Source organism: Jatropha curcas, chromosome 5 (genome assembly GCF_041381405.1).
Source record: "Jatropha curcas cultivar XTBG-Jc1 chromosome 5, XTBG_Jcur_1.0, whole genome shotgun sequence".
NCBI classification, from domain to species: Eukaryota; Viridiplantae; Streptophyta; class Magnoliopsida; order Malpighiales; family Euphorbiaceae; genus Jatropha; species Jatropha curcas.
Genome location: NC_143155.1, coordinates 26,054,739 through 26,081,786, shown reverse-complemented (window position 1 = coordinate 26,081,786; position 27,048 = coordinate 26,054,739). Strand labels below are relative to the sequence as shown.

The 27,048-nt window shown below is 35.0% G+C and overlaps 4 protein-coding genes across 7 annotated transcripts; 2 read left to right on the top strand and 2 right to left on the bottom strand.

Annotated features, from left to right (window-relative positions):
- Positions 1 to 89: 89 nt before the first annotated feature.
- On the bottom strand, positions 90 to 6,270 carry LOC105642471 (catalytics). The gene is made up of 15 exons (XM_020682769.3): positions 5,875 to 6,270; positions 5,719 to 5,791; positions 5,592 to 5,613; positions 5,424 to 5,502; positions 5,280 to 5,312; positions 4,813 to 4,961; positions 4,415 to 4,571; positions 3,713 to 3,953; positions 3,317 to 3,558; positions 2,301 to 2,564; positions 2,113 to 2,223; positions 1,336 to 1,560; positions 1,034 to 1,237; positions 756 to 932; positions 90 to 642 (listed from the first exon to the last, which is right to left on the bottom strand). The coding sequence occupies exons 1-15, from the start codon at positions 6,241 to 6,243 to the stop codon at positions 442 to 444; spliced, it is 2,547 nt and encodes an 848-aa protein (XP_020538428.1). The 5' UTR covers positions 6,244 to 6,270; the 3' UTR covers positions 90 to 441.
- Positions 6,271 to 6,732: 462 nt separating this feature from the next.
- Positions 6,733 to 12,646, bottom strand: APG3 (Peptide chain release factor 1). The gene is made up of 15 exons (XM_012227303.4): positions 12,274 to 12,646; positions 12,090 to 12,146; positions 11,704 to 11,784; positions 11,531 to 11,588; positions 11,280 to 11,383; positions 10,941 to 10,992; positions 10,446 to 10,495; positions 9,450 to 9,515; positions 9,200 to 9,364; positions 8,604 to 8,676; positions 8,318 to 8,450; positions 7,936 to 7,993; positions 7,388 to 7,435; positions 7,139 to 7,222; positions 6,733 to 7,066 (listed from the first exon to the last, which is right to left on the bottom strand). Exons 1-15 carry the CDS (start codon positions 12,415 to 12,417, stop codon positions 6,995 to 6,997), a joined length of 1,245 nt encoding a protein of 414 aa, XP_012082693.1. The 5' UTR covers positions 12,418 to 12,646; the 3' UTR covers positions 6,733 to 6,994.
- A 2,062-nt stretch (positions 12,647 to 14,708) lies between these two features.
- Positions 14,709 to 18,943, top strand: LOC105642468 (Zinc finger C-x8-C-x5-C-x3-H type family protein). Of its 2 annotated transcripts, none has more exons than XM_012227301.4 (7): positions 14,709 to 15,121; positions 15,296 to 15,438; positions 15,937 to 15,999; positions 16,128 to 16,247; positions 16,384 to 16,671; positions 16,752 to 17,057; positions 17,818 to 18,943. In XM_012227301.4, exons 1-7 carry the CDS (start codon positions 15,028 to 15,030, stop codon positions 18,208 to 18,210), a joined length of 1,407 nt encoding a protein of 468 aa, XP_012082691.1. In that variant the 5' UTR covers positions 14,709 to 15,027; the 3' UTR covers positions 18,211 to 18,943. The 2 variants fall into 2 exon arrangements, with proteins under 2 accessions (XP_012082691.1, XP_089577577.1); XM_089721451.1 differs by having other exon boundaries at positions 15,206 to 15,438.
- A 3,317-nt stretch (positions 18,944 to 22,260) lies between these two features.
- On the top strand, positions 22,261 to 26,636 carry LOC105642467 (BTB/POZ domain-containing protein At1g03010). 3 transcript variants are annotated; one of them, XM_012227300.4, is made up of 4 exons: positions 22,261 to 22,775; positions 24,318 to 24,414; positions 24,510 to 25,703; positions 25,820 to 26,636. In XM_012227300.4, exons 1-4 carry the CDS (start codon positions 22,684 to 22,686, stop codon positions 26,357 to 26,359), a joined length of 1,923 nt encoding a protein of 640 aa, XP_012082690.1. In that variant the 5' UTR covers positions 22,261 to 22,683; the 3' UTR covers positions 26,360 to 26,636. The 3 variants fall into 3 exon arrangements, with proteins under 3 accessions (XP_012082690.1, XP_012082688.1, XP_012082689.1); XM_012227298.4 differs by having other exon boundaries at positions 22,262 to 22,775; positions 24,348 to 24,414; XM_012227299.4 differs by lacking the exon at positions 22,261 to 22,775 and adding an exon at positions 23,881 to 24,264 and having other exon boundaries at positions 24,348 to 24,414.
- The last annotated feature ends 412 nt before the right edge of the window (positions 26,637 to 27,048 follow it).

Below are 27,048 nucleotides of genomic sequence, written 5' to 3'. Positions count from 1 at the left end.
GAACTTTAACTTTTGAACAAAACAGAAAAGAGAATAAAGAAAAAAGAACCCCTCCTTCGTAATACTAACACAGATTGCAATGCTACAAATCTTGCAAGAGCTCAGGGACAACTTTATTAGCTCATTGTTATTGAACGTTTTATTTCTAAAAATACATTACAAAAGTATCTTCCTCATTTAAGGCTCAATTCAACCCTTCGAAACATGTTTATATAGAAACATTTATCAAGAGTAATTAAAACATTCCTGCATAATACAAAACCACCAACCTACATAGGGTCAACCGTTCACCTGGAACATCTGATGTGATCAAGTCTACATAAATAACACCTCGAGTACAAATCATGATGGTGACCTAACCATTAACACTATATCCTACCGAAGATCATGTTCATAAACATCTGCCAATGGTTTCCATTGAAATTCTGTACCAGCCAAGTTCTATACAGCAACAGGTTTCTTGGAAAGCAAAGCTTCAAGAGATTTAGGGTCAGTGACTGGAGGACTGCAGGTGAAGTTTTGACAGACTAAAGCTACCACGTTATCTGCAGAAAAATTATTCCTTGCCATGAGTGCTACGTTGCTATTATTATCATCCCAAAATTCCATTTCCTCATTGTTGGTGGGATCTATATGAATTACCTGCAATAAATTTTCTTACATAAAGACATCGTACTGTAGAAAACTAACAAGGCAAAATAGATGGAAAGAGGAATTCAGGATCAGGGGCTTGCTATTGAAATCCCTTTACTTACTCTTCTGTTGGGATCATATGATGCATGAGCAGCAGCCAACATATTGTCAAACTCCGAGGATGGCTTGTGGCCAACTAAGACAACTTGCTTCTGATGAGGCACAGAGAACATGTCTGCCGCACAACACATCAAAGGTACTGCCATAGCCATTTCATTTAGTCTTCTCTCAAAAACTGCCTGAATCACCATACAACAAAATATTATGCAAGTTCAGGAGCTTTTGTAAGCTTAAATAATATTTCGACTTCAAGAATCCTTTTCAGTAAAGCAGTATTTACCAGAAGATGCTCTGCAGTCTGCCTATAATAATCAGATTTACTACCAGTCACCATAGAGGACAATCTAACGAGATTAATTGCAGAAACTGAATTTCCCGAGGGCTCTGCTCCATCATGATCCTCCTTTACTCGGAGAAGGACTGAAGGGTCTTCACCTGGGGTATTAAAATAGCCTCCTCCCTCTTTATCAAGAAATAATTCATCCTGGAAAGGTGTTTTTGAATAAATTTTCACTTGGGGGAGGGAGAAGGGAGGCAAAGTGGGGTGGGTGAGGAGGAGAATTGAATTTAGATAGTCTTTACCTGGGTATTCTGCAGTTCGGTTGCCCACACTAACCAGTATATTCCACCACCAAACTCATAAAGGTCGAGCAGCCCAGAAATAAGGAAAGCATAATCATCTAAAAACCCAGGTGCTTTGGAAGGACCATTCCTAAAGCTGTGCTGAAGCCTGCGTGTTTGCTCATTGTAAAGATGTTTTCTGATGAATGTTGCTGCCTTCTCTGCAACTTCAAGGTACTCCCTGGGCTGGAATTTGCAAAATTGAGCACCCAGAATTTTCGTGCAATATGGACATTTATCACATATATCACGTATCATCCCATTAAGTTCCAACTTTTTACATGCACCAATGGCACCAAGCCCTTTTCTAGAGAAATGACAAAAAGCCAATGCAGGCAATGTCTATCATGTAGGACAAGTATATTCTCCCCATCTAACAATATGGCCTCACGATAAAGTGACAAAATGCAACTTGTCGAAAACAGGCCTTAGTTCAACGTTTTTAAAATAAGATGGATGACTTCTTTGCATATTTGAAACTCCTCATACTTGGATTGCATCAAACATTATATGCACATACAAATTATCCCACTGATTCAGCACACTGAAAGTACTTACCAATTTTTTGCTTAACACTGCTTTAAATCTAGAAACAAGATGGAAATGCTTAACTGAGTCAGCATGCCTACAAGTACTGGGATATGCATATGCAATGGCTTTAAATTAGTGTTATCAAACCATAAGCATTTAACACTTTCTTCATAGTGTAATATTCCAGAAAAAGATGGTAGATCTTACATCAGAGCCAACAACAGGAAAGTGGTATTTAGTGCTCTCATTTTCTCCCTTGAGAACCTTAGAAGCTCTTGCGAAAGATGAAATTGCAAGCCCATTCCATGATACAATTACCTAGCAAGCACCGGTCCATTAAATTTATAACAGGAAAAAAATATAATAAAATAAAGATCTCTCAAGTCAGGAAGTACCTTATCATCCAAATGTGGCCTCGGCCGTCTTGATCTCACTTGAAAAAGCTTTTGCTTACATTCACCCAATATATCAAGATATTTTTCAATGGGCAAGCCATGTTTTGATGCCAATGCTGAGACATCATTTAACTCAATGAGCACAGTTTTTCCCTTAAATTCATTGTGAGGATCACTCATCCTAGAAAGGTCACAGTTCCCCAGAGGCTTTATGTAATAATGATCCTTAAAAAGTGTTGCATGCTCTCCAAGGATGTTATCAATCTTAAAGAGAGAAAGATAAACAAAGTAGAACCAGAGTTAGCAGAAGTAAATAAATACATTCTGTAGGGTGCAACTAGATCTCTCAAAACATCCTTAAAAAATTGGAAAAAGAAAAAGGGGATTTCATGAAAAATAAGAGTTGCCTGGACATCAGAGGAATTTGCAGCAAAATTCTGACGGAACTATTTAAACAAAGAGGTTGCAAATATTAGATCTCATTCTGTAAATGTCAAGACAACTCACTCTCGAATCAAAGATGCACATTACTTCACATTCTCATCATTCAATTGTTACTATTGCTGTAAATCCTATCAGACAGTGAATCATGCTGTTAACTGTCCAACAGTCACTGGCAAAAAAATATTCTGAGCTTTTTCAAATACGTAGAAGAGGTCAAGGCAGGAATTTCGTAATTGTGCAGTACTCATCAAGTAGTTGATGGTAGTCTAGATTGCAGACAAATTTATACAGAACGCTCCAGGGGTAACATGTAACATCCATAGAAGGAAAGGTCATACTTGAAAAACATACTACTTTGTTTACCTAAAGATACACAAAAATTCAATTCATAAAGACACTGAAAATCACATAGCAGATCAGATTTCCTAAATGTCATTGACAAAAGTTGCAGACACAAGTATCCCATCATAAATGGAAAACCGAAAGACACGCTGTGTTAGTGTCTTATATTAAAAACATGATAAATCAATCTAACCAAAATGAAATGAAAGTATTCTCAAAAGAAAGTAAACCTCTTCACTGGTCCATATGTAGAAAGCTCCTTCCTTTTTTGTTCTAGAACCTTCAGTCTCAGCACTATCAGCATCCTCTGCTGAAAATATTTCACCCTCTGTTCCCATCATGTCTCTCCTTAAATAATCAAGAATATCCCGCGATACGAATGAATATAAGACATCATTGGCAATGGAAAAGGCATCCAAGTAAACATTAGCAAGTTGCCCTTGATCATACAGCATTTTCTCAAAATGAGGAACTGCAAATAATGGAAACAACTCAAACATATTAAGCACCTCCACAGCAGGGTAAATTTTACAGCACAAAGCCAATAGCCTAGATTGATCAACCCCTCTTTTTGGAACTTCACAAGGGATATTCATAAACTGACATTTTTCTAAGAATATACTGACCATGCCATCTCTCATCCACACTATATCTATGAAAGCCACCTCCAACATGATCATGAATGCCTCCCTTTGCCATGCATTGCAAACTAAATAAAACCATCTTCAAGCCTTCATTTGCTTTACTCAATTTTCCAGCATCCTCTAACTTCTTTGAGTGGTAGAGCATCAGTTGAATCTCAACTGGTCTAGGAAACTTTGGGGCAGATCCAAAACCACCATACCTGGAATCGTAACTCTTAGAAAGCTGCAAGAGAAACGAAATAGAAAACATCAGAGAAGGCATAAAATGGCTGTAAAGCTATGAATCAACGAAAATCTACAAGACATCCTCACCAATGCATACAAATCCTCAAAACGAACATAATTTTTGAAGATAACAAATAATGGCCAATTAAGGAAGAAAAATAATCTTTGAAATCTGGAAAAGATGGATAAGCACAAATGCTATCTAACAGATAGCAGTAAATCTAGATTTGAGCCAGATTCCGATGCCAGAAACAGACTAAAGTTGCAGAAGTCCATCAATTATCAAACAGTAAAAATGCACAAGCTCTCCAACAATGATTATAATAATAAGAAAACAATTAGAAAGGAAGGGCCAAAAATCTCATTCCTTTTGTTTTCCAATCAGATGACTCAGAAGTTCAAACTCAAATATCATTTAATTCAAAGTAACACAAACTAGAACAGTTAACAAGGTCATACTTGTTCTGAACATAAGCGTAAAGCATTTTGTGAAAGCCCATCTGGCAATTTATTTGTATTTGCACTTGCTGATAATGCTTCAGACAGCTGCTCAATGGCCAAGACTCCGCTCTTGACAAGCATATCCCTCTTGTTGTCCCAAGCATCTTTCACCTTTCTGAAACAAAAGTGAAACAAGACTGACCAAACCGAGCCTAAAGCAGTAAGTCGTAATGTTTGACAACTCAATAAAAACATATTTTAAGTTGGTGGTGCGTTTCACTGAAATATAACATGTTGTGCAGTCAATGGACACCCAAACAGCAATGCCAAAAACTTTGAAAAATAAATTAAAAAAAATACACGAACAAAGGAAAAATGGAGCAGCAACAGGGAGATGAGAATCAATATGTGCTCACCTAAGTATAGTCTTAAATCCTGGTCTTCCATAATTATCATCCGGGGGGAAGTAAGTCCCACCCATCAAAGGTTTCAAATCAGGTGAAAGGAAGACGCTTAGCGGCCATCCTCCACCACCATATAATGCTTGCACGAATGTCATATAAACCTACAAAGATAAACCATTTGCTCAGTTCACTAGGGGAAAAAGGGAGAAAAATGTGAAACACTACTGGAGAACATTGAATCACATAAAGTCCAAAAAAAACATAAAATGTATAGTATAGGTGTTGTCCTCTGCTTCACTTGTTTAATGTAACCCAGTTTCCAAGTCCATCGATCTTCAAAAAGGGCAACAGCAAAGAAACTCGTTGCCTTCTTTTTAAGGCATTATCAAATAATTGACTTTAAGCTTGAAGTTGACTTCTCAAAAAAATAATCACCAATGTTTCTACAGCAGCCAGCAGCAAGCAAAATGCAAACTTACCTTATCAACATCCGGTCGTTCCTCTCGATCCACCTGCAGGACTGACATGTTTATAATGGTTTACAATGACAACTGTATTTCTCAACAACGAAACGTACTTACTAGAAAGTTAAAAAAGCATATGTCGAACAAATGTGAACTCACCTTAATACTAACGAACCAGTCATTCAACAATTTTGCAACTCCCTCATCCTCAAAAGACTCCACCTCCATAACATGACACCTTATTCACACAAGTACTATCCATCAACTGAATAATCAAATTCTTAATAGGTGTCAATCAACTTCCCAAAAACTGACGAAGAAACTCACCAATGACAGGTGCTGTATCCAACTTCACAGAGAAAGCATCAGATAACCAAATAACCAAAAAACGACTCACATTAGCCATCAATTTCGCAAATTGAGATAAGATTAAGGAAGATAAGATATAAAGTACTCGATAAGAAGATTGGCACGTCTCTCCTACGCGCTTCAGCGAAAGCTTCTTCACCCCACGGATACCAATTGACCTTCAATTCATCAAAACAAATAAAGAATTACAAAATAAAGACTTTAGATTTCAAAGAAAGAAGATAAGGGCAAAGCAATTTACCGGATTATGGGCGTGTTGGAGGAGATAAGGACTGTGTTCAGTAGCGAGACGATTGGTGTACTTGTGAGAAGACGACGTCGTTTCAACTGGACGTTCAGCCATGGAGACGACTCTGTGCGTGTGAAAACGACCAACAAAGCGAGGGTAAAACTTCGAGAAAGGCCTTGGACAAATGCAGTCTCTTGCTATTAACGAAGACGAAGTGGTAGTTGCGTGGCTCCTGAACGAAAAACGGATAAGTGTTTTGAGCATAGGAGAAGAAACAGATTGGCGTGGAAGAAAATAAGAGAGTGAAGAAAGTTTGGCACTCGTAATAAAAAGAGGCTGGTTCGGTGGAGAAGACAGCTGAGCTTTTAGAAATTTTGCCATTTGTGAGGAGCGTAACGATGAGTCATGACTTACATGTGGAGTTTTGGGGACAGTTTTTGACACTGGAAGTCGTTCTCCTCTTGACAACTGTCCTTTCTACCTTTCTGCTTTTCAAGATAGGATGAAGGTCCATGTGCGGATATGCCCACCCAAAAGAAGTTCTTAAAAATTCTTACTTTTAAAAAAATAAAATAGTACTTTTCACGTTTGATTCATACATAGATAAACCAATCGACTGAGTTTAGGTAACCTGATGAAACATTAATAAAATTAATAAAATAGCTATAATCAAACAAAACAGAGAAAGATTTTTTTATTATTTTATTTTAGTAAAAATCCCTGCTAATTTGTAATTGAATTTAATTAATTTTTTAACCAAATAAAATCTAATTAATTAGAAAAATCATGATAAAGATGGGAATTATCTCATACTTTATATCACTAGCTTTTTGCTTTGTTGATGCTTCTTACAATGAAACGGTACGAGGGTGGGGATATAATAATCATATAATACTGGAAAAGATAGTTCCAATATATTTGGTTTCAAGTAAGATGTAATATGAATACAGATTTACAGATTTAATTTTCCATCTTAAGAATGTTGCTATGGAAAAATGACAATGTAGCAAACACCACCACAGTGGCAACAAATATTGTGTCCTCCGTATTGCTTAGTGTTGTATCAATTCCTCTAAAGGGCTTTTAAGATTACGCCGTGAATGTCTCAATCACACAGACAAAATGACGTGAATCAGCCAGCTGGGACGCCTACAGACTCTGCAAGTTCCTCCAGAAGTTCCTTCTGCTCCATAGCAGAACATGCCTGCAAGAAGCAAGCACCTCAGAGGCACGGGAGAAAGAAAATAATTAAAAGTAAGAAAATAATACTAAGTACCTGCACTGCATTCTCTATGTCACCATCAAGAAAAGAAGTGAGCTCAAAGTTCATCTTTAACCTGTGGTCAGTGACTCTATTATCCTAATTAAACAAAACAATAAATGTTATAACCTTCTGAAAACATACAGTTATTAAGACTAAACTCAACTCACTAAACAGCTTATTTCAAGTTTTAAACCATTAAGCAATTTGATAATCAAAACTTAAAGAGTCGTTAGTAAGGATAGGATGAGGATGATAGAACACCTTGTAATTGTATGTCCGAATCTTTTCTGCACGAGCACCTGTGCCAACCTGCATTTTTTAGAATATGACAAAAACCATATTTTAGTCCAACGTCTAAGAATCATTTGAGATGTATATTCCATGCCAGTTCGACCACTAAAATCACATCATGCCTATGCGAAAATGGAAAGAATACATAGTTGATTCTAGAAGGTTGTTTTGGAGAAGCAAAATATAATATAATGAAATAAATTTTCAACCAATGATTACATTAAACTTTTTCTTGAATAATAATTATGTTCCACTACATTCAACTATGCTTCTATTAAACATGCAGTTAATCAGCAGAAAATAAAGATGAGAGATAGGACAGCCACCGAGAACATTAGTGACAATCCATGATTAACAATCCATGATTATGATTATAACTATAATGATTCCCTTCGAATTGAAAACCAACAGCGAAAACAAAGACACTACGTAAAACAAAAGGTTAAAATCCATGATATTTGCTCCTACAATCATGCAATCTCACATGGATCTTCTATGACCTTAAAAGCAATATATACCTGTAGTTTTCTTTGATTCCTAATTGACTCTTGCTGCTCCCTTACTTTCATTTCATACCTGTAGGGTCATGTTTTATCATTAATTTACCAGAAAAGAAGGAATATTGAGGAGTTCAGTTCATATCCTAGTCCAATAATATAAGAGTTGATTAAGATCAGTAGTGAAAAAAGTACACTTGAACATGGAAGGACAAATAGATACTTCAGTTTACATTTAACTTTGCTCTTTTCGAACAAAAGTTCAAGAATTCACTTTTGCTATGATGAAATTCAAGAATGAAGGATTGCAGAACATTATTGTAAAAAGGAGAATTTTGTGTGACTTGAAATCATCAAGATTGCCAGACTAATCAAAAGATACATTGAGCGATTAAGTACTTACAGTTTTGCTCGTAGAAGCTGGAGAGCACGGTTCTTATTCTTAAGTTGTGTTCTTTCTTCAGTACAAAAGATGCGGATTCCTGTTGGTTTGTGGAAGAGATCGACTGCTGTTTCAACCTTGTTGACATTTTGCCCTGTATCATGCGCAAAAATGTTTAAAGAGATATCTTTCTTCCTTTTTCCTGGGCATGCCCATGGAAAGGTGGGGAGAGAGAGAGAGAGAGAGAGAGAGAGAGAAGAACTAACTCATTATGTTAATATATGAGCTAAAACCAGCTGTTACATACCTCCAGCACCCCCAGACCTAGCTGTTGTAAGTTCGATATCCTTCGGGTCAATTACCACCTCAACTTCATCTGCCTAAATTTACTACAAAGCATAAGCATGAGAATGCCATGCACTGAGCAAAGAGGATGTAAAAGAGATCTGATATAGATAGTGCTAAGGAGATCTAAGTGATGCATCATTCCATATGACATTTATCAAGATCAATCATACTATGATCAGACCATCAGACTCAACATCAGGCATCTTTAGCAAAAGGGAATTAAAGTTCTAGATCTATATCAAAGACCTTAATGTGATGAGGCAACAGCATCTATTAAGAAGTTCAACAAAATATATTAATCACCAATCAAACATTTCAAGTAGAAAATGTCCACCATACCCATCAAATATTTTAAAATTCAAGCAGAACTTGATATTCTGGTAATATCTGTGGGGCATGATAACCTAGTTTAAACAAGGGTCCACAAAGCTCAAAGGGTTATCCAGATCCATACCTTGGCATTTTTCACATAAAACAGAAAACAACATGAAATCAAACTTTCACATCCTAGATCTAGAAGAGGTATGCCTAATCTATCAGTGAAATATACTCTACCTCAGGCATGATAGCCACAGTTGCAGTAGAAGTATGCACGCGCCCCTGTGCTTCTGTTTGAGGAACACGTTGAACTCGATGAACACCAGACTCATATTTTAATTTGCTATAAACACGATTGCCTTTTATCTCCATCACACAGGTTTTGAATCCGCCTTTTTCGGCCTTAATTAGTGAAAGGACTTTGCAGTCAAAACACAAACAGCATCAAACATACAGTTGTGTGTCTGAATATATCATTGAGGCCTACCTCAGAACTTGAGATTAAAGAGTATTTCCAAGAGTTTCTTTCACTATATCTCTGATACAGACGGATCTAAGAATTGAGAAGGGGAAAAAAGAAGTAAATCTGCGTCAGGAAGCATTCAGATTCAAATAAAATATCAAAATAATGACTGCTTTTGAAGCAAAAAGGACCATTTTTGCATACATCTCCAGCCATTTATTTACCAAAAAATACAAGAGAGAAGATGAGAAGATAAAAAAGTGAAAACGTGTAGAACTCATTCCCTCAATAGTAAGCTCTACATCTAACCTATACCCTTTTTTTTTTCTTTTTCAGGGACAAATCTATAACGTATTGACTAACAATAATCTGAGCCTTTAACAGATAAACAGTTTACATACAAATTCACAATGAACCACTTCACAAATTTAAAATTCCAGCATATTTTGAAATTAGAAGGAAAATATTATCCAGCTCACTGAACACACAGCACCTTTACTCCATTTAGAAAGATGGCTTGGATAATGCAACATTTTTCATTAAGCGGGGAACGGTGTGAATTACGACACCAAGCATCACGTTATGTGGCAAGAGATTTTTTTTGAGCCAGATAAAACCTTAGAAAACATCACTCAGAAATTTTCTCATATACTTTCTTAAGCATGTCGAGCAATTTTAGCTAAATATTTCAACCACAATTTTCAGGTTTGCTCTATTATTTTTTTTTTTTTCATCCGCAGATAAATAAGTTTTCTCTCTGATTTCAGAAATTGTATAAATTGGAGCTTATGTTGCCCAAATTTCAGTCAGGTGTTGAATGCATATCCATGCTCACCACAGGTATGTTCTTCTGTGTCTTCTTCTTTTTTCCCTTTTATTTCTTTTATTTTCCTTCAGTCGTATTCCCATACACATTTTAAGCATCTGATACACACAGGTGTGTAAAGTGAAAAGTTAGAGCATGAGAGCTCAAAACAAAGACATGACAGATTTGGCAGGACAAGAGGAGCATGTACCTACAAGATCACCAGCCCAGATTCCAGCCTCATCGCCACCAGTACCTGCCCTTACTGCAAATGAGCCAACTAATTAAATCAATAACATGAGTGAAATAGAACAGTATGGGCACCATCAGTAGCACATGCATCTATGTTCAATTCTTTTCAATGCCATACTGACGATGTTTGTAGCATAACAAGCAACACGAAACCATTAAATTATAAAAGTAAATCATAGGAAGGCAATTCACAAAATTCCAAACAAAGGATTAGTACAACGAAAGTAAACAGGATTCAAGAAATCTAAGGTCAAATGTATCCCTACTTTAGTTGTAGAAACTTTTAAGGTAATATCAGAATTCCCACATAAAAGAATTCAAAAGGATGCAATAAAAATCCCATTTAAGAAAATACATATTATATGCAGAGCATCGTCGCCTCTTTCTGTGCAGCAGATAACCCACAAACAATGAGATAGATGTAGTGAATTTTATGAAGAGGAAAAGGGTATAACAACCTTCAAGCATTATATTTCTTGCATCAAGAGGATCACTGGGTAGCAGTAGTACCTGTCAAATGGCAAATATGATATAAATGAAAAAACAGGTCATAATTCAATGTCGAGTAAGAGGAGATGAAAATGGCAATTCCTCTACAACAACAATGCTTAATATTAATGAACAATTTCACAAAAGAACTAATTTGGCCTCGGGATTGTGGAATTGAAATAAGATAAGCAGTTGGTTGAATACATTGAAGCAATATAAAATGTCAGCAAGAGGCCAAAGCATTAGGTCAAGCAAACAGCAAACATAACTTGGTAAGATTGGAATAAGTTAGAACATGAAAATGACACCTTAAGCTTCTCCTCGAGCTCTTTAAGTTCATTGGATAAAGATTCGATTTCATATGCTATCATCTCAGCCATATCTTCGTCATTTCCTTCCTCTTTTGCTAAAGCTGTCACATCGCAGGAAGAAAAAGGATGTGAAAAAATTCAGACCAAAGAACAGAACAGAAAGAGTTTAACAGAAGAAGGAATTTATCTCAAAGTTCAGACAAACAGAACAGAAAGAGTTTAACAGAAGAAGCAAACTGAGGCTAAACCTTTGGTCTCTACTAACTGCTTCTCACACTCCTTGAATCTCCTGTAAGTCGACACAACCTAGTTTCCCAATTACAACAGAAAACCGTAGTTCAGCAAAAGAAAATATAATCAACTGCGACAAAGTGTTTCGAGGAAAACTTGAAAAGGGAAAAAGAAAGATGAACTTCAATACTTCATCAAGCTCAGCCACAGATTGTGCCAGCTTTTGATATTCGCTTGGATTTGAGACGACATCTGGATCAGCCAGCTTGACCTGCAATTTATCTTGTGTGAGTTAAAACTAAATATTTATACAAGTAAATAAATATGGTGGTAACACACTAACATCAGATGCGATATCAGACATTCAACGTGCCTTCTCAAAAATTACAAGCCAAACCCACCAAAAACTAGTTTGTACAAGTTATAGCCCAGATTTGGTTCAACTACAGTCTAGAACCAATCCTGAACTTACTGAACTTCACCCCCAACACACATACGAAAGCAATACCACAAAAATTTCATGCTTCAAAAAAATCGAAACTCCACAGTACCTAAATATCAAATAGAAGAGCGTACCGATAATTCTTTCCACGTCTTCTCTGCAGATTCCAGCTTTGTTATCAAATAAGGCTCCTGCAATTCATCTCAGATTATATATATATATATAAAAGCACTTAGGTTCAAGACTATGAGCGATGCTAATTATAATACTGTATAAAACGACTCTCAAAAAGTTTTCCGTAACGGAAATCATACGCACAGCCATGCAAACGATTCTCAGATTTCTGCGTCTCTGCGGAGGTCTAAGGAGCAAAGAACTTCTTCTAAATTGAAAGCGAAAATGCTGTTGTACTGGACATTGATTGGGATTGGCAACTGTTAAGCTCGTCGTTAAGCTGGTCATGGTGTCCTGTAAGTTTAGGAGCTCAAGAACGGAAAGACGGGGAAGAGAGCTACAGTCTACAGAGGCTGTAAAAGACTGATGAAGGGTGAACGCGCGGAACTGATAAGATGTTGTTTGGTAAAATTGGTTGGTCTAAACCGAACACGGGCTGATGTTTTCCGTAAACCGGTTTAGAATACACTTGCTTCCTTTCTGAGTCTTCTGAAAAGGGAAGTCAGGAAGAAACGGTGGACGCCTGTACCACATACACAACTGTATTCATTACAGCGGAAAGGATGGGGGAGTGAGAAAGTACTACTTTAATAATTTTTTAATTAGAATATGGGTAGTTGAAATTTTATGTACTGGTATTTACCGTTATAATAATTTTTCAAGATAAATAACTATTTAATCCTTCAAATTCAACCGTAATATTAAATTTATCCGTCTCATTGGTAAATTAATTCTTGAAATTTTATTTATTGAACTATTTGTTTCTCGCCCAAAAAGTACCATTTAAATCCATGGATAAAGTTATCAATGAAATTTTAATTGTATTGCATAAATGAATTGTACTATTATCATAACAATCTATGGATAAATTTTAATTCTTGAATCATTTATTTTTATAAGACAATTAAACCTAGACACAATTGCATTTCTAAAAAAAAAAATATTCTAGAAATGATTGGCCTAAAATGCTATTTTAATGAGTGTCTAATTAATTACTTATAATACTCTACATTTAAAACCGAATCGCAAAAGGTAATTCGTTCCATTATAAATTCACATGTGACCAAATTTAGAATGTAATCTTAATATAATGGATGTAAATTGAATGTCACATATTTCAAAATTAATGTGACCAAATTTAAAATGTAATCTTAATATAATGGATGTAAATTGAATGTCACATATTTCAAAATGATATAAATTAATTGATTTAGAACTCATAAAATTTACCATTGCACCACATTTATGTATGAACCAGATTAGAGGCGAATCGTGGGTTGATATAGCCGCTGAGGTAGATTTTCTAATACTCATATATATCTTGTGAGATTGGAATAATAAAGTTTAGTCCGGATTCAATTTTTTTTTTCTTTGAATATAGACTTAATAAAACTCAGGGGGAGTTAAAAGTCAAGTTTCAACTTTTAAGCGGGTATTTAATGAGAAGGGTAAGTGATAACCTCTAAATCAAACCAAACATATGCTTCTTCTTTTTTTAAAAAAAAAAATAAATAAATAAAAAATAACTAAGCAATGAGAAGGCAAAGGAGGTGGACCTTTACCTCTCAAGCATTCCAATTTTCAAATTTTCAGTCTAATGTCACTCTAAAATCAAATTAGAGTTAGGGTTATCATTAAAAAAAGTAACATTAAAGTAAAATATATTTACTGTCTTAATTTGAATTTACCTAACCCAAATTCAAAGTTAAAATGACGCATTTCATATTCGATGCAATAATTCAAATAAATCGTAAACTTCACCTTAATTTAATTTTATAGTATAATTAGATCAAAAGGTGAAAGGTGCAATTTGAATTGGTTGACAAATTGAGGGTTTGGCTTATTTTTTTTTTTTTTTAAATGGCATGTGCATGAATTGATGCAGTTTTAAGAAAGCAAATTCTCATTCCCCTATTTGCACTAAAGCAACTAAAATAGCCTCTAACCAAAATTTAAAAAGCTATAGATTGTAATTAGATGAGATATAATAATTCAAATAATTTCAAATCACACATCTTTAGCATTAGGACAAGACAAAATAAGACGTTCAATGCTTTTCTTTTTCCATTAAATTACAAAATTGTCACACAGAAAAGAGATAATACCTCTATAAAACAAAATTTCACAATAGACAATAAAAGCCAAGCACACAATATCTAATTATTTGATAATTAGAAGCCACATTAGTAGTAACAAGCGCATTTCAGTCAAATTTATTACAAAAATACCACAGTCCAAAATGAGGAAGCTTAAAGTAGCTTATAGCTTCTAGCTTGCAACGAATGGCCAACACTCCACTGCTAAAACACAGACCAAAGACATAAAACATAAATACATAAATGCAATTTGTCTATTCCATTGATCCCTACGCCGTACAAGGCTACTCTGGTAATTACAGGAAACTGTAGTGTCGGTTACCTGCTTAGGCCCAAACCGCGTCTTTAAACATTTTCCGCGAAAAATTACCCCTTCCGGAGGTGGTTTTGGCGGGTACGGAAACAAACAGACACATCCCAAAAATAAATAAATAAAATATAAAATATTTCAAAATTGGAAAAATAAAGGGGGAGAGAGAGGGAGAGAGAGAGGGAGAGTTCAGGAGCGAGAAAACAAAACAAAAAAAAAAAAAAGGTAAAAAGGACCAAAGCCAGACCCGTACAGTGTTAGAGAGAGAAAAAAGGGGTTGGAGAGAGAGAGAGAAAGCAGAAGCTCCATACTGCTAAAGCATCTCAAAAATCAAATCTCTTCTTCGCTTAGACTACTGTACTAGCTTCACTCGATCGAGCTCCGCCGATCCTTCTAGAACATTCTGTAACTGTAACGTTTTGTTGTTAGTTCCTTGTAAAGTGTACAGAATCCTCTCTCCTCCTCTCCCCAAAACAAGAAAACCCCGTTTTGATGGAGTTTTACGGTCGAAACCAAGCAAGGAATGGGTCCCAATCGGGTCAGCAACCCCAATGGAACCCTGCGGCCGGCGAGACCGGGCTAGAAGGTCTGTTGCTGTTTTTACTTTTCATTTAAATTTGGTTTAATTTCGCTCGCATTTGATATTTTTATTTGGGTTTGGATTGTGCAGCTCTCCTTTTTTTATTTGATTTCTAGGGTTTTGGAAATGTGAAGTGAGGGTTAGGGTTTTCTTTTGATTCTATGGTTTCGTTGAATGTAGAATCGATGTGGCGATTGGGACTGGCTAGCAGCGAATCGTATCCGGAGCGGTCCGGCGTGCCTGACTGTGTGTACTATATGCGAACTGGATGTTGTGGGTATGGTGCCAGGTGCCGTTATAACCACCCTCGTAATCGCGCTGCGGTAACCCCTTAATCACTTGTATTTTAACTGTATTATCACCAGTTGCTGGTGGTCTTTCGTTGTGGGTTTTCCGTTTTGCATATAATTTTATATGCAATGAGCAAGTTATTATACTGTGCTAGAGCTACAGTAGAATGAATAGAATGTGGAATCTGTGTTGACAAAGCATATGATTATTGTGCCAGTTATGCATTGGACTTTGGTCTAAGTTGAAAGAAGAGAGAGGGAGGGGGGGGGGGGTGTTCATTGATTTTTCCATAATCAAGTTTTTTTGGTTTATGGGAAACAAGAAAAAGAAGAGAGCAGAATCTTTGGAAGTTCATGGTTTAGATTGTATTTTTCTGGACTCTGTGAAGTTGAATTCTTGTCTTATTCAATGAAATATAACGCAAAAATCCATTGTTGGGATCACCTTTATTTTTGTTTTTGTTTTTATTAGCTTGCAACTAATGCGAACAAATGTTTTCTCGTATCTTCTTTATTTGGAATGTTTCTTAGGTTGAGGCGGCTGTAAGAGCTACCGGGGAGTACCCAGAACGAGCGGGGGAACCCCTTTGTCAGGTATAATATTAATTGGGGTGCAAATGTACTTGGAATTAAAATAATTACTAAGATAATCGGTCTCTTTTTTCACTATCGATGCTCTGGAAAGAATGTCTGCCACTTGTATTATTTTTTTCTCTTTGCAGTTTTATTTGAAGACTGGAACCTGTAAATTTGGTGCTTCTTGCAAGTTCCACCATCCGAAACATGGAGGTGGATCCTTGAGCCATGTTCCACTAAATATACATGGATACCCATTACGACCGGTACAAATTCTCCTCTTTATTTTCCTTCAACATGTGCACGAGATCAATATTAAAATTCATATTTACTAAACTGTCAAGGCACCTATAAGAAAATTTATTTATTTATTTATTTTGGATGTATTTTCTATCATTACAGGGTGAGAAAGAATGCTCCTACTATTTGAAAACGGGGCAGTGCAAATTTGGCATAACTTGTAAATTCCATCATCCTCCACCAGCTGGCACATCTATGCCAGAATCTGCACCCCAGTTTTATCAGCCGGTGCAGTCACCTTCAATTCCTATACCTGAACCATATGGGGGTGCATCCACCAGCTTGAGGGTGAGGCCTCAGCTGTTACCTGGTTCATATGTGCAAGGGGCTTATGGTCCTGTGTTGTTTTCCCCTGGAGTGGTTCCAATTCCGGGTTGGAGTCATTACTCGGTAATATTACAGCTTTATTTGCTTTGAGTTGTTGCAAAATTGTATGCATTTCTTATGCTGGCTTGTGTTGTTTGGTTCAGGCACCTGTAAGCCCTGTTATGTCTCCTGGTGCACAGCCAGCAGTTGGAGGAACTTCTTTATATGTATCTTCTTCAACACCTGCACTTGTCGGAACCTACCCGTCACCCTCTTCTGTTGCTGGCCTATCAAGCGGTACTCAAAAGGAGCTAACTTTTCCAGAGAGACCTGGCGAACCTGAATGCCAGTACTACCTGAGGACTGGAGACTGTAAATTTGGATCATCTTGTAGATATCATCACCCTCGGGATCGGATTGTGCCAAGAACAAATTGTGTCCTCAGCCCACTCGGTCTTCCTTTACGTCCAGTATGTGAATTTATGCATTTTCTTCTTTCTATACATATAAATCTCAAATTCCCAACCCAAAGAGGACCAAAATGCAAAAGAAGTCAAAATAATTCAGTCCAAACCAAATGAAAACTCAAACCCCCATCCCTCTAGAGAGGCGGTGGAGCCCTCTTCCTTGCCAAAGAAAAGGTGCTCTGCGAATTTTAATTTCTTTTTCTTCTACACTTGATTGGGTATAGTGGGTTTCTGATGATGCCTGCAAAACGTGAAATTTGAGATAATGCTCTGAGCACTTTGCATTTCTGATTTTAAGGTGCCAATTTATTTTCTTATATTTTTAATTATAAATACATTCATGTTCAACTTTCTCTCTTTTAGTAAAACTTATGGTTTTTTTTATTTTTAATTATTTTGTTTGATATGAGAACTGTTTTTCTGCGATTATGTGCTAACTTACATGTTGTCGATCATTATGTCTTATTTTCATTATTGTAACGGGCAAGTAGAGAAGCATAATGGGCTGGAACTAACTAGCTAGTAGCTACTTTTTGTGACTTGTCATATAACTATTTGCATAATATATGCATCCTGCCAGTTCATGATTCAATCTTGTCAAATCTCCAGTTACCCTGATTCAATCTTGCCAAATCTTTTCTGTTCGAGTAACTTGTTTATTCCCTGCACCCAATGATCTATGATGCTGAAATGTAATATCCATGCATGTTATAATCTTCCTTTCAGACTATTGTTAAATAATGAAGCATTTTGTTTTAAACAGGGAGTGCAACATTGCACCTTCTATATGCGAAATGGGCACTGCAAATTTGGTTCCACGTGCAAATTTGATCATCCAATGATGAGATATAGTCCATCAGCATCCTCTCTTATTGATATGCCAGTTGCTCCATATGTTGGGTCTTTGCTGGCTACCCTGGCCCCTTCATCCCCTTCCTCTGAATTGCGACCTGAACTGATTGGAGCAACAAAAAAGGATAGTTACTTGAGCAGAATTCCTTCGTCTGGAAACACATCAAGCAGTTCAGTTGGGTTGATTTTCTCCCAGACTGGGTCTGTTCCACTTTCTGATTTGCAACTATCAGGTCAGAGTTCTGTTCCTTTAACCAGTGGCAGAAGCACAAGACAAGGTGGTGAGGTCCGTCGTTCTAGTTGATTTAAAACCCTAAAATCACCATTCAGTAGACATCAGATTCACCACTCCTCATTTGGTTTTCTGTTTATAGAGCTTAGTAAATTATAGTTTGTCCGGAATTTTCATTAGTCTGCGTAAAGGTTTATCATCCAATCTGGTTTAGTTCATAATAGGACCAATTATCTATCTGTACTCATCAATATGCTCTCAAATAAGCTTCAGTAGCAGTCACCATATGAACTTCTCTGCAAAGCTTCCAAATAATCTCAGTGTAACAGGCTAGCCTACACCATTTTCTCAAATTTAAAGTCTTCTTTATACTGATTCTGGTAATTTTTGTGATGGAAAGATTAGTCAAATCCCCACTTATTAGTCAGCCCATCTTTCACTTTCTCTCCTAAAAATTCAGGACAAACTTCCAGTTTTGTAATTGCGAGCTTATCTAGTTGATTTCAGAGGGATCAAAAGGTGTTATTTTGCCTCTTTTTTTTGAGGGCATTTATGGAGAATACTTTGAAGACTACAAGTAGGCATGAAGCCATATGATGTTGACCCCAAGGTGTCATCAAGTATAAGCTCTTCATGTTTAGTGGAAAGACAGAGATGTCCTTTAACTGTAAATTATGTCTATTATTTTGCATTGTTTTTAGTCATGTGACAATGGTTGAAACTTCAGGATTCCTGCCTTTATTTTAGCAAAGATTTCTGTGGAGTTTAAGATTATAACTTTTATGTGAATTCTGAATTCAGATAACCTTGACTAATTGTGCCTGTAGCAGTCATCTCTACATAAAAGCATGAATTGAATAGAGGAAGCAAGCTTAAATAGATTCCTTTGCTTGTATTTTTTAATTGGTTTTTTTTGCTAATGTGAAAATATAGAAGTTGCATGATTTAATCAGGTCTTCATTTCAAGACTTGATTACTAGTAATAACAATATATTTGTTGATGAAAATGAACATTAGATAGGAATAGAATAAAATTTTATTATTTAAAAAAAAAAATAAGACTAATTTGATATGAGTAAAAGAAAGATGGAAGGAGTATTATTTGTAAATGATATATAATTTTAAATTAAAAAATAATTATCTCAAGCAAAGCTCCGGTTGGCAAGGTCGAACGAAAACATAAAATAAAAATTTTGTGATAGATTTCTAAAAGTCTACCCGGCTAGAAAATTTTCATCTCAAACGCCAAAATACAGTATTCTAGCAACAGCCAACCTTACTGTGGTTATACCAAAAAGGCAAAAATCTTATGCTACAAGTTTTACTTTTAAACTTTAGAGAAATCAAAAGCGTTCTTTTAATAAAGATAAAAAAAAAAAAAAAAAAAAAAAATCTTTCTAGCTTACCTACAAATTAACTTGAATAAAGAGAAAAGGTTAGGAGGAATTTTCACTATTCATCCATCAGTTCAATGACATTAAAAACCATACCTACCCAATTCGATAAGTTTTTTTTATATTTTTATGGACAAAATATATAAATAAAGATATAGTTAAATAGAGTCGATGTAATAATGAATTTAAATTCAACTCTATTAGAGATATCGATATTTAAAATTTAGAAATCTCTACAGTGAGTTGTGAGTTGTAACTCCTTCTGTTTACAGAGGTCGCATTCTAAAAAACAATTTTATTTTTTTTTTTAACATAAAGATGAGTCATAACTGAACAAAATAGTCAATAACATCATTCAATCATTCAATTAGGGATTACTCTCCTTTAACCTCTTTGGGTCACACTCATACAGGTTTGTGATGGGACATTTAAGTAAGGCCCATTATTATAAGGCCCGGATGTGAAGTGAAAAGGCCTTGGATTGGACTAATGGTCTAACTCAAACAGAGGCACGGGCCTACATGTAACCCTAATCTGAGAAATTCCAACCCCTTTACTCTTATTTTTTTCTTTTAATTGAAAAAGATTATGGCAAGTATAAATTCTCTTATCCTAGTTTATTTCTTTCCTTCCTTTATTCCTAATGAAGAAATTCCAAAAAAAAAAGAAAAGAAAAGATGAGAACAAAAGAAGAAGAAGAAATGACAGTAATGGTGATGGGTGAGTGGTTAAGGGACAGTTTGATAATTAGTGTAATTTAATCTCTGAACCCGCACGATTAGCAATGTTAATTCCTGAGCAGACATCAAAACTTAAGAAGGGTAAAGAACAGAACAGAAGAGAAAAGAAGGGAGGGATAGGGCTCACATGTTCTGTGTACAGTAGAGTACATCATAATTGTAAGTTTGTAACCACAAACCCTTTCCTCACCTGCCCTAATCATTCAAACACTCTTTTTCCCTGAGTCTTTTTGCTATGTGACTCTTTTCCCTGCTCCAAATCCATGCCTCCTCACCCATCAACTTATAATAAAATCAAACATTTAAAAGGATTTTGAAATTAATATAATCTTTTTTTTTTCAAATTATTAGAATAATATAGTAAGATTCCCAATGTATTATGTATAAGCTAAAGCTACCGTCACCATCTAGTTATAGGCCAATCTTTGTTTGGTCCACAATACCTTATATTTACAATATCCCCATGCCAATGGGACGAGATAGCTAATAACATAGCTACTCAAATTATGCTACCTTTTTTCAGGCATGTCTCATAATTAATTCTTCAAGTGGCCGTCTCATTATTTCTTTTCAAAAATTATAATTTATATTTTCATAACAGGGGCGAAATTATAAATTAGAAATTAAAAATTGAACTAAAAGCTCTTTGTATTCCTAGAAAAGGTAAAAAAAAGAAAAACACTTTGTTACCGATGTAAATAAAGTAGAGTACATTTTTACTCTGTTGTATCTTTCATATGTCAAATGAAAGTGGAAAATAACAAAGAAATTGCAAATTTGGAGAATAGTATAAACATCTTGTCAAAAAAATTGGGCATGGCCACAAAACATGGGCATTTGCTGTTTCTCAATCAGACAATTTCAGTCCCAAATTTTAGGTCATACATTTGCAAATATCAATAACATCTTCTCATTTGCCAACTGTTTCAATTTTAGGGATTACAAAAACTTAGAAAACAAATCCAAGCCCTTCCTTTGCCTGCAATTAACAATCAATTAGGCCATTAGCCTATTAATTAATAATTATAATTTTTTTATAATCAGAACTATAATCCATCTTAGATAATAAAATATAAAAATTTTTAATTTTTCTAACAAATTGTGCTTATTCAAATTGAATTTATATTTTTACTTTAAATAAAGTAATTTATCATCTCAATCAATAAATATTAACCATTGGATTGGTCATTTGATTTAACTTATAAATAGGGGTGATTATAACCTACCAGCCCATCCGGCCGCAGCGAAAAAGCATGAATTGATGGGTTCATCATTACCATCTGATCGTGCAATCTTAAGCTATGATTAATCCAACAGTCATATTTCCAATAGCAAACCTGCTAATTATGACTTCTACATTATGTTTGAGTGTAACTGTTGTAACATGTACTTATATTATTTAGCCATTTAATTCACTATTATGTCTCCATTTAAATTGCCACCTACTTTTTATAATTTCTGCTTTAGTACATTCAATCTGTTTTAATTTTATTTTCTCTTACCTATATTTTATATATTATGATATCTTTTTAAAAACATATCAAAATATAATTTAATAGTAAATATGTGTATTATAACTTTATAAAAATATTTTATACGTTTTTTTATAATATTATCCTCTCTTTTTTTATTTTTTTAACAAAATATTTAGATTAAATTTTTAGGATGTGGGTGGTCCATAAATGGAATATCAATGAATAAACTTTCTCCCAAAAGCCTACGTGGTTGCAACCTTTCTTAGACTAAAATAAGCTACAATTAAATTAATTTCTGATATTAAAGCAGAGATTAAGTTGAGGTACTGTGGTTGTCATCATAACATGTAATCCAACTCATACTCCTAATCTCAACTTTAACTATGCTTTACACATAATACAGAATTAAATTAAGCTAATCTTTTTGTGGGTAGCTTTCACTAGCCATGATTACATCTCCTAAAAGCAGTGCAATTCTTCAGGAATCCTGCAACAATTTTCTCAGAACGCAAACACCGTAAAGGAAAAAAAAAAAAAAAAAAACAGTATTCTCGCCTCTCACTTCCTTTCACCGAAAAGAGCATATACTCTTGACTTTAGATTAAGCCACACTATAAACACTCGATTAAAGTTATATTACAAAGTAATCTTGCATTGCATGGGTTCATGTGACTTTACCCTCACTCTTTCTTTCCTATCTTTCTTATTCTACATGGAAAAAAGAAGAAAAGAGAAAGACATGTGTCCTTAAACAACCAAATGTCAGCAGCTGAATAATAAAATCTTGTTTTGGGTTGTTACAAAAAGAATAAAGAACAGTTACATTCTTTTTCCTAAGAGAGACACTTTTTAGTGGGTTGGTTGTTGTTGTTGGTGGTGCTGGTGGTGGAGCAGCACTTTCTGAGGGAATAATCTAAGACTGAGAATTTGGAAGAGATGGGTGTTGTTACTGTTGCTGAATTGAAGCCAAGCATTTCAGGGAAAAGATCATTTCGTCCAAGTTCAAGTATAAGGCATGCCACTGAATGGTAATTTTCTGCTTCTGGGTTATACATATACAAGTCTAGCTAGTTCAAGAATGGAAATTAGTGATTGAATTCTGCATTTAGATCAATGAAATCGTATGATTTTGTGCTTGTTTTTCAATTTACTGTGGGGAAAAAAAAATTGATCCTGGGTTTTTGGGAAAAAAAGAATTTGAAAAAAAATATAAACTTGAAATAGTTAGCTAATGTATTGCCTGGAATAAAAGATTAAAGAAGGAAAGAGGAATTTAAGAAGAATTTGAAGTAATGACTGTTAATATGTATTCTGGTGTTCTTGTGATTTTTAATTGTGCATTCTAGAATATGATGTCTGAAGTTCTATAATTATAAGAGACTTATTATATTTAGCAGTAAAATTGTGAAAATGTGGTTATAGTTTTGCAAAACAGTAGAATTTTTTAATTTTGGCAAGAAAAGTCAATACAATACAAATTCTTTTTTAGAATTTGAATAGCAAAGTACAGGAAAGTGAATTTCTTGAAATAGATAGGAGCTTAAATCATGGTTTTGACTTATTTTTTAACTGATTTCAAACTTTAGATTTGATTTGCCAATAGAAGAATCTGATGGTGGGAAAATATTGGTTTTTTTTTTTTTCAAAAAAAAGGTCTATTTATTCAAGGAATTTATTAGGTTTTCCTCAAAGTACCCAACAGCTAGCAATTTTGGTAGGTCCAAGCAATTTTATGGGTTGTTATCTGATCATCTTCAGTCACAGCTAACTCCTAATTAATACAAGAAAACTACATTTCATCACACCCCTTCAAAAGACAAAGCACAGAGTATGACAAATCAATCTTTATGATCCTGACAAAGCAAAATTTCCACTTGAAGGACAATAGCATGAGCCTCATTATATGCATTATTATCGTGTATTATCAACGTTTTGCGGGTCAATAATTCAAAGTGTTTTTTACTCTCTATAAGCCCTGAAATATCTACTGATAAGTAACAACAGTTCATCTGATTTGAGCATGCCCAGTAGATTAAGTGCCTTGTTGGTCAACAATCTTCTCATCTGATCCAATGGTTAGATTAGATTATCATTTCTTGTCTAAATGTCTTTATATCTCAGTAAAATTTTAAAAATGTTCTCATTGCAGAAACCATAACTTGTTTTCTGCAACATTCAGTAGAGCTTTTTACAGTTAGGAAATATTGCCTTATTGCCTAACTTACTGTTTGGCCACTCATTTTGTAATAATTGAGTTGCCATTTTTCTATCTGGGCCATCCTTGTCAATTCAGAAAATCAAGAAGGATCACATTGTCCATATGTTGGAGATGGTATGTCTTATGGTTTGTAGCAGAAGCAACTACGTAGCCTTTTAAAGTTTATTGTGTGGTTTATGGACAGAGAGTACTTCTTTTTAAGTGAATCTTGTTTTGAAATCAATGGTTTCAAAAATGGGAGTTGAGTTCTGCAGTAGGACTTCTTATATGGTCTCTAAATTATTGGCTCTAACTAACATGTATGCATCAATTATTTCCTTTTTTATTTTGGAATTTTCTTGTCCCTTTCCAGTTCCACTTCAATCATTCTACCATCTTGCAGGCCGATTTCTGACGTTTCTAGTGATCTCACGGTTGAAATTGGAGCATCTAGCTTTGCACTTCACAAGGTATGCAGAATCTATTTCTTGAGAAGATATGTGTGTAAGCAAATGAATATATGTTTTAAAGAAAGAGAAGAACTTTAATTATATGGTTTTTGCAGTTTCCACTAGTTTCTCGGAGCGGAAGAATCCGGAAATTGTTGTTGGAAGCAAAAGATTCAAAAGTTTCACGCATAAATATAGCTGCAGTTCCAGGTGGAGCAGAAGCCTTTGAGTTAGCAGCAAAGTTCTGCTATGGTGTAAATGTGGAAATTACAGTATCAAATGTTGCTATGCTATTATGCGCAGCACATTTCCTAGAAATGACAGAAGATTTTGCAGAAAAAAATCTGGAAGCCAGAGCTGAATCTTATCTAAAGGAGATGGTTCTACCAAACATATCAAGTTCAATATCTGTCCTTCATCGCTGCGAAGCACTCTTGCCTATTTCAGAAGAGATAAACCTGATAAGTAGACTTATAAATGCAATTGCAAGCAATGCATGCAAAGAGCAGCTCACTTCTGGCTTACTAAAGCTTGACCATAACTTCCCAGCAAAACAAGCAAATATAGAACCAGAAACACCATCAGATTGGTGGGGCAAATCACTTACAGTGCTAAATCTTGATTTCTTCCAACGAGTTTTATCTGCAGTGAAATCTAAGGGTCTAAAACAGGATATGATCAGCAAAATTTTGATAAATTATGCTCATAATTCTCTTCAAGGCCTAGTTGTAAGAGATCCTCATTTGGTTAAAGGAAGTCTTTTAGATTTGGAGTTGCAGAAGAAACAAAGGGTCATTGTTGAAGCAATTGTTAGCTTACTACCGACCCAATCAAGAAAAAGTACTGTTCCAATGGCTTTTCTTTCGAGTTTGTTGAAAACAGCAATAGCAGCATCAGCAACTACTTCTTGTAGATCTGATTTAGAAAGAAGGATCGGTCTTCAACTAGATCAAGCAATTCTTGAAGACATTCTAATTCCTGCAAATTCACATGGAAATACCCATAGCACTATGTATGATACAGATTCAATATTGAGAATATTTTCCATGTTTCTCAACTTGGATGAGGATGATGAAGAGGACAATCACTTGCGCGATGAGAGTGAGATGGTTTATGATTTTGACAGTCCTGGATCTCCTAAGCAAAGCTCAATCCTTAAGGTATCAAAATTACTAGACACCTATCTTGCAGAAGTTGCACTAGACTCAAACTTGATGCCATCAAAGTTCATAGCACTAGCAGAACTACTTCCAGACCACGCTCGTATAGTCAGTGATGGATTGTACAGAGCTGCGGACATCTTCCTAAAGGTTAGCAACTTCATCTTCTTATTAATATTTAGCAATATCATTAGGATACTGTTAAAAATCTTGTTAATTACTATTTCAGCATCAAGTATAAAATGATCTTAGGCTTCTATTTACAGGTTCATCCAAACATTAAAGACTCTGAGAGGTACAGACTATGCAAGACTATAGACTGTCAAAAATTATCACAGGAAGCCTGCAGCCATGCTGCACAAAATGAAAGGCTGCCGGTGCAGATGGCAGTACAAGTGCTGTACTTTGAGCAGATAAGGCTACGAAATGCCATGAATGGAGGGCACAATCAATTCTTTTTTGGGGCAATAAATGGTCAGTTCCCTCAAAGATCAAGCAGCGGAGCAGGAAGTGGGGCTATCTCCCCTAGAGATAACTATGCATCTGTTAGAAGAGAGAACAGAGAATTGAAGCTTGAAGTTGCGAGAATGAGAATGAGACTTACTGATCTTGAAAAAGACCATGTGTCTATGAAACAAGAACTTGTAAAGTCTCATCCGGCAAATAAGATATTCAAATCATTCACAAAAAAATTAAGCAAGCTCAATTCTTTATTCAGAATTAATGGTCTCAAGCCTATAGGAGGAAAAGCTAATTCAGAAACAAGATTCTTCTTTCAGAAAAGAAGGCGTCACTCAGTTTCCTGACTGTAAATCAATTATTGTGTGTACAACGATAGTAACTTTATTTTTAAAAAAGAGTGTATAGTATAGCAAGTGTAGTGTGATTTAAGTCTTCTAATTGTATGTCTAATGTCAGCTTGGTGGGCTTTTGGAATTTGGAGTGTTAGAATTTGAGTTGCCATGTTTAGTGAGATTGCTCCTTTGACATAATTTTTTGTTTTTCATTCATGGAACTATTGAAGGCTGGCACTCGATCAGACTTTGTATTCTAAAAAGGCATTTATGAAGATTTTTTTTAGAATATTATACATTAAACATTTCATAAATGGTGTTTTTTAGCTCTGACTTAGAGTTAGAACAATTAGGCATAACATCAAAATTTGTGATAGATAGGTACATTCAATCCATTTCTTTCTTTTTAGAAGTTCTTTTTCTTTCTTCTCATTTTTTCATCTCTTCTTTTAAAAAAATCTAAAAAATTTATTTTATTTTTCTTTGTTATTTCAAAACAAAATAAAAAGCAATGAGAAAAAAAAAAGAAGAAAGACATGTCGCAATACTAAAAAACACTAATAAAATGGAAGAATAAGAAAATATACATGTACAAATTTTTAATGACAATTTTATATTTAATAACCGGCTATTAAAATTTTATTTAATAATCAATATTATTAATCACCGAACATAATGATTATATATAAAAAAAAAATCCC